Source organism: Petaurus breviceps, unplaced genomic scaffold (assembly GCF_028583685.1).
Source record: "Petaurus breviceps papuanus isolate PSGF00001 unplaced genomic scaffold, PetGlider_PUasm1.0 174, whole genome shotgun sequence".
Lineage (NCBI taxonomy): Eukaryota > Metazoa > Chordata > Mammalia > Diprotodontia > Petauridae > Petaurus > Petaurus breviceps.
In genome coordinates this window covers 76,457,815-76,465,006 of record NW_027185761.1, presented here as the reverse complement: position 1 = coordinate 76,465,006, position 7,192 = coordinate 76,457,815, and the positions used below count along the sequence as shown (strand labels likewise).

Sequence of the window (7,192 nt, the reverse complement as noted above, 5' to 3'; positions counted from 1 at the left end):
TGGTCTGTCCTGGTACTCTGGATTTGTTCAGACTCCTCAGCAGTCTCTCATTCCTTAGGAAGCCATGGCATAGGTGAGCTGACCCTGGAAAGGCCATAAGGGCCCTAAGGCCACCTGGGGAGACGTCCCCCTCCCAGTGCAGGCAGATCTAGGGCTGTGAGAACAAGAGACCCACAAAATCCACCTGTAGGTTTGGCCCCTGATCCCCAGGTCCCCACCTGGTGGATGGCTCCCAGACTTGCCTGTGGGATGGGAGCCAATGTCCTCTTGGCCGATTTGTGCAGCCAATGCCCTGCAGGTAGTAGGGGCCTAGTAAATGTGACCCAGCACGATTAGTGGGAGGGAGGGAGGGAGGGAGGGAGGGGCAGAGTTAGGGTTAGGGTCTATGCGCTCCCCACACCATGCACACATGGGCATGCCTCCCACTTGGAAGTATTGGAGTATTCTGAGGCACTCCCAACCTGGGACCCATGGCACACAGGCATCCAACTCCCAAGTCTGGACTCAGATGCCACAGGGCTTTCCTTTCTCTGGTGTGGCCACCAATTGCTTCTCAGAAGTGGGAAAACCAGCCACTCCATACTAGGGAGCCAGAGCTGGGCCCCACCCATCCCAGACCCATCGCGGTGAGGGATGCTGGGGGGGCTGAACATCAGGGTGAAAAGGCTATGCAGTTAAGAGGAACTCACCCTGGGTAACCCAGGCCTCCTCCCCTAGCACAAGTGCTGAAGTTCTGGGGGCCCAGGGAGTGGTGGCTGCCGGGCGGGGCTGACCAGGACACGGGTGCATTCCGTGAAAAGGGTCCGAAGCCTCTCTCGGCTTGGGGACCCAGTTAAGTTATGGGGCTGCACACAAGGCAAGAAGTCCCTATGAGGTCCCCCCCAATCCAGTGGGCGATGCCAACCCCACCCCAGACCAGCTCCCTCAGAGAGTGCCCCAGACCCATCACGTCGTCAATGAGCAGAGACCAGCCGGTAAAGAGAAACCATCTAGATTTATAAAAACTCGATATACAACAACATTTTTGTTTGGTTTTGTTTTTGGCAAGTGAAATCTATAAAAACATTTGGAACAAAACTGAGGACCAGAAAGAGACAGCTGCAGGGTCGGAAGGGCCGGCGGGAGGCCCCACGGAGGCAGCGAAGGACACAGTGGAGAGAAAGCGAATGGCCGAGGCCCACAGCCAGACAGAGCGCGGCTGAGGGTGCACACTGCCTCCCTTCCCTTCAGGCACTCAAGGCAAGCCGGCGGCGTCGCAAGCCGGCTCCTCTCCCCGCTGCGAGCCCCGGCCTGCTCAGCGAAGGGTGGGCCACCTTCGTCATCCGAGCCTGCACCGGACAGACGGACAGACAGACGGGTGGGCGTGGAGAGAGGACAGCGAGTCTGCTGGCCGGGAGGAACACTGGGGAGGAGAGGCAGCTTCGAGCTCCTTCAGAGAGGGCTTTGGGATTCTCCGCTCGAGGGGGCAGGGACTCGCCTTCATTAGTACCAGGGGTGGGCCACCGCCATAAGGCAGGCTGAGCCGCAGGGCGCGGGGCCTCACCCGGGAAAGGGCACAAGGAACCAGGACTCCACAGGACGGGGGAAGGACATTCCTGACCTAATGCTGAGGTAGGCGCGTCTCGGTCAGCTCGGGAATCTGAGGCCGGCTGGTGAGAGCGAGGAAAGGCAGACTTTTTTCCCAGAGAGGGCTGCCTAAGAGAGAACGTCGGGCCCCTGACCCTCTCCCCATGGCTCCGTGCAGCCCTCAGGGCGGTCCTGGGGGGGGGGGGGGGCGAGAGATGGAGATGGGCATCGGGAGGGCCAGGAGGGCACGGCTCCTGCTCCCGCCCCGGAGCTTCCCTGTGCCCAAGAAGAGCACAGCATGCATCGGGCATGGGGCGCCTTCTATTTACAAGCCGTGCCCGTGTGCCGCCGACACAGGGTGGGAAGGGCGGCGCCAGAGGCTGCTCCGGGGGACTGGGCCAAGCCGCGAGGGCCACCCATCTCCATCGTTCTCTGGTCCAGCGACACCTCAGGTGCAGGAGCCCCCCTTGGGCTTCCAGGAAGCCAGGCCTGTGGGAGTTTTGCTTGTGAGATCCCCTTCCTCAGCGGTAAAGGCGGGCAGGCGCGCAGGCGCTGGGCCCCAGAGAACAAAGCAAGAAACAGGTAAAAAGCAGAGGCCCGGCTGGCGTGTCTTTACACTATGTACACCCATCTGGCGAGGACGGGACCGGGGAGAGGCCGGGCGTCAGTATCTTCGGCGCCAGCCGCGATTCTTGGAGAACCTCTTGGGCCGGAGCTCCCCAAAGTCTTCTACTTCGTTCTCATACTCATTTTCCTGAACAATGCCTGAGGAAAGGGCAGAGACAGACTTTAGTGAGGGGGCCGCGGCCGCCAGGACGGCCTGCCAGAGCCCGCCACGAGTGCGCATCAGCCGGGGATGGGGCGGCACCCTTGGAGAGGGCGCAGGGCCTCGAGCACCTGCAGCCACCTGCGCGCACCACACAGACATGCACCTGCACCAGATGGCCCCTCACCACACGCGTACACAGACACCCACGCCACACCCATGCACACGCACATACCCACGCCCCACACACGCGTGTGCACATACACAACACATTTCCACACGTCTGGCATGCATCTTGCATTCTATGGCAAAGGTGTGGGCCAGCCGTGAACCTCCCGGGTTGTAAGGAAGGGTGAGCACGGGTGGGGCAGCCAGGCAGGATGAGGGGGCGCCGTGCAAAGCCGGGGGCAGCCTGGACATGCCAGGCGTGATGACCGCTGTGGGCCCTGAATGGTGTGAAATCACAATGGCGGACAAGAGGAAGGGCAATAGCCCATCCGGACTCGTGACAGCATTTATGCAGCACCTACTGTGTGCTCAACAACAACCTTGTGAGGAGCCCATTCTACAGCAGAGGAGACTGAAGCCGATAGAGGGGAAGCACCTTAGCCGGGGTCCCAGGCCCTGGCCCCAAAGAATGCGCCACCCTCCCTAGGCATGGCACAGTGGGTGCTCAGCCTCTCAGAAGCCCTTCTTCCCCTCCCCCCCGGTTATTGTTCTGCCACAGGGCAGGGCTGGGGATGCAAAAGGTGCCGCGACAAGCAGCCCAAGACCACGTGGTGTCAGCAGTTCACACGTCATCCCACTTGTGGCCAGGCTTCCGCCACCAAAGGGGAGGGGGCGACACGTGCCAGGGAGCGGCTCAGGAGGGGGTTCACAGCTGAGCCCAGAAGGGGGGCCCAGAGGCCCCAGATCCCAGCCTGGCAAGAAGAGACTGCCAAGGGGTGGTCAGCAGCCCCTAACCTCATGAAGGGGCTCTCGGGGACAAGTGATAGGCCCCCCATCTTTGGGGGCTTTAGCTCAGCCTGCCTGTGGCTGGCTGTCCCGCCCACACTGTGGCTACGGCTTCCTTTGCTCTACGCTGGTGGGGAACCTGGGGGTCTGATTCTCCTTCTTCATAGCTGGCAGCTGACATCGCTATCTGTTTCCATTTGTGATGCTCTGCGTTTCTGCTTAGCTCATTTAAAAAAAATGACTCCGAGGGGAGGCCCAAAGCTTCCTGACTCCCCCAGCGTCCCTGGCAGGAGAACCTCGAAGACTCCCCAGGGCTACGTCACTCCAGCTCGGGCAGTCGAGGACATCTCTCAGGTCTTGAGACCTGGGGTCATGACAGGGTCAAGGGCAGGGAGGAACCTCATCAGTCAATAGCCTTTATCAAGCACCTACTATGTGCCAGGCCCTGTACAAAGAATCTGACAGTCCCTGCGTTTGAGACCACATGTGCAAGCACATGTCTGTACGAAACAAAGACGGTCAGTGGGAGAGCACGGAGAGCATGGGAAACGTGCCACACCAGAGGGTACACTTGAGCAGAGCCATGTACCAAAGCAGGCGCGAGCGGAAGAGCCCTTTATGGCCAAGGTCTTTGTCTTTTCTGTGTCACAGACCCACTGGGCATGCCGTCGGAGGAAGCCATGGCCCCTTTCTCAGAATGTCCTTAAATACATACAATAAAATGAAGGGGATGACAAAGGAAATATTAAAACAAAAATTCACAGACCCAGGTTGAGCGGCAGTGTTGGAAGGATTGTGGGAAGAGATGTATACAAATACATTGTTGGTGGAGCTCTCAAATGGTATGGCCATTTTGGAAAGCCATGTGGAATTCTGCAGGTGAAGTGACTATAATGTCCACAGCTCTCAAGACTGGACTCAGCCCAAGGAAACCATCAATAAAAGCAAAGTCCCCATAGAGTCTAAAATACTAACAGCAGCACTTTTTGTGACAGCAAAGACCTGGAGACAGAGCAGACGCCCCCTCGAGTGGGCGATGGCTGAGCCACAGGGTCCATGAATGTAAAGGAGATGCTGCGTGTGACTGATATGGAGAATCCTGAGAAGAGCTCCATGACCCGCGGAGCCAAGGACACAGTGCGCACACGGCCACGCAGAGAAGGACCACGGACCAAGCGGGGAAGATCTCGCCGGCTTTCAGATTTTCTGTGGATTGGTGGGTTGTGCTGATTCTTCCCTTCTTTTTCTTTTTTGTCATTAAAAAAATACTATTTTTAATGTGATTAGATTGTAACCTCCCTGAGGGCAAGGCCTGCCTCTTTTTCTCATTTGGCACAACACACAGCACACAGTAGGTACTTTGGAATTGAATGTGGAATTGGGAGTGGGGAGGGGAGGGAGCCCCTGGGAAAGGAGGAAACCCCAGTAAATTCCTCCTCCAAAAAAATTCCTCCTCCTCCTCTCTCTGAGGCCTGACAGACCCAGGGAGGCTCCCCCCTCACAGGACCTGAGCCGTCCCAGGTGAAGGGGGCCTCACACACAGGCCCCTCCTTTCTGGAGGGGGTCAGACAGTAGCTTGGACACCACTGTCTCTGAGAACCCAAAGCAGGCAGCCTGTCTGTGCTCCCAGGCCCGAGTCTGCCCGGGGTCACTGCCTCCTCTGTGAACTCCCAGGATGGGCCAGAGGCAGCGCATTTGTCTCCAAAAAGCCAGTATACTGCCAAGTGGCAGGCAGACCTGACCGTCACCGGGTGGTGTTAGAGGCGGTAACACAGAAAGGGGGGATACCGGGGACAGGGGACTGACCTGCTGGCCGAGAGACCCGGGCTGAGAGACCAGAGACAGGTCACAACAGAGCTTCAGTTTACACATCTAAAAAACAGAGATCACCGAGTGCTGCCCCTTGGGTTACAGATGAGGAAACTGAGTCGGGGAAGGCCGGGGGGGGCGGGGCATACAACCATAGTCCGTTGCCTCTTGGCCCCAAGGGTGCTGTCCTGACAGCTCTCTACTCTCAAGTCCCACGCATGGCAGCAGGCACCGAACTCAAGGATGGGGGCCTGAGGGTGTCTTTTATGACGACTGTGTGGACTAGTAGATGGCAGGGGAGGAAACCACCAAGGGTCTGAGGTGCCTGTCCGTCTCCCGGACACACTCACCAGTCCCCTTTCCCTCTGACGTGACATGGCTTCCCCACACAAGGCTGGCGAGCGTGGGAAGAGGAATTTGATCTCAGATCTCCAGACACTAGGGCCCCCACCTCCAAGAAGAGACAGGGTCTAAGGGCAGGCTCTAATCTCTGTGTCCTTCAGGAACAGAAACCTTCACAAAGAAACTACCTTTTTAAAGTCCACTCCAAATAAATCCCCTTGAGATTCTGCAAGCAGGCACGGAGAGTGAGACTGTGGGAGGCCGGCAGCAGGCCGAGGCCATGGAGCCAGGCCTCCACACATGTCTCCCCTGGGCTTTTGCTGGTGTGAGGAACTCCCAGGTGAGGAAGCTCCCTCCACCACAGTCACAGCCACAATGTTCAGATCTGAGGCAGGCCCCAAACCCAGGCCCTGCTGGCTTTGAGGCCTGCTCTCCATCCACCACAATAATGTGCCTCTTGTGCCACTCAAGAGAAATGAAGAAACACCTACTACATCCGCTTCTGTGATAAAGAGGAAAACTTGTCATTCCAAGGGAGTTGCCCCTTGGCTTCCTGATGTTTTGACAAAGTGAGAGGCCAAGCCCCCCAACCCGGGCCTGACCTTCCTGTGCTCTGGGGACCCCTGCAAACCAAGTACCACAGAGATCGTGGAGGGGGCTGCAGGGAACAGAGACAGGCCTGGGGGCCTTCAAGGAGAACCCAAAGCTACATGACAAGCAGCCCAGGGGGCAGCTCCCCACCAACACGAGCACACACCCATAGCTTTGCCACCTGTGAGCTCACTGTCACTCCGCCCAACCTCCTGGAGACCAGCCCCCAACTGCTCCTTCCCCACACTGCCAGGGGATGCTGCTTGGCCAACCACCTCCTCACAGACCACACGTCTCCCTGTCTGGCCAACCTCGCCTTTGCAGCTGATCACTGACCTTTCACATCCTCTCGTAACCACTGCCTCACCTTCCTTTGTGCCAGATGTCCAGCTCACCTCTCTGCCCCTCCCAAATGGCCACAGGACTGACCCCCAGCTTTCTGGGCTCAGCCCTCCGCCCAGACCTCTCCCAGTCTCCACTGTCCACCTAGCCTTCACACCACCTCTATCCTCACACAAACAGCAGCCTCAGCTCCTTATCATCTCCACACATCGAGAGCAAGGCACAAAGTCACCTTTGTCCTAGCCCCAAGCCTACACCAGGGTGCTCACTGCAACTGGCATGGCATCTCGTGAGTGGTTCTGGGACAGTGGACACCTGCCAAGCCACTCACCCCCCATTTACTGATGGGGAAACTCAGCTGTCACCCTGTGAATCTTCGAGGTGCAGGGATGGACGGTCTCAGGCGTCCATCCAGCCGTCTCCATTCTGGTGCTGGAGCTTAGCTCCCCTCACCTGAAAGCCACTGATGTACGGCATCCTTACCTTCCTCTTTCAAACGGTCCTCCGTTTTCGTCAGCCACTTCCGAGCATCACTGACAGAACGGGTCAAAATGTTAACCAGCCTAGTCATCGTCTCCTCGGCTACAGAAACAAAAGCATGCAGGGTTTTAAGCACACAAGCAGGAGCAGGAATGTCGACACATGGCTCCCACACGCAACCCCCATGTGTGGCACTTTCGTGTGCCCCTGAGGAAACTCCTAGTGAGCTGCACCCGGCTGTGGCCTCCTCTAGCCAGAAGCCACGAAGCTCGGCCTCTGACCAACCGACCGACCAAAGGAGAAATTCTAGCTCAACAGATTTTTTAATAAACACACTATGGT

At 57.9% G+C, this 7,192-nt stretch overlaps 1 protein-coding gene across 1 annotated transcript in view; it reads right to left on the bottom strand.

Moving 5' to 3' along the window:
• Window positions 1–975: 975 nt before the first annotated feature.
• The window catches only part of TRANK1 (tetratricopeptide repeat and ankyrin repeat containing 1), a 39,025-nt gene continuing 32,808 nt past the window's right edge, over window positions 976–7,192 (bottom strand). The window contains exons 22-23 of the mRNA XM_069084444.1: window positions 6,854–6,952; window positions 976–2,331 (exon numbers count right to left, since the gene is read on the bottom strand). Coding sequence (XP_068940545.1) covers window positions 2,231–2,331; window positions 6,854–6,952 — 200 coding nt within the window. The 3' untranslated portion in view covers window positions 976–2,230. The remainder of the gene's footprint in view (window positions 2,332–6,853; window positions 6,953–7,192) is intronic.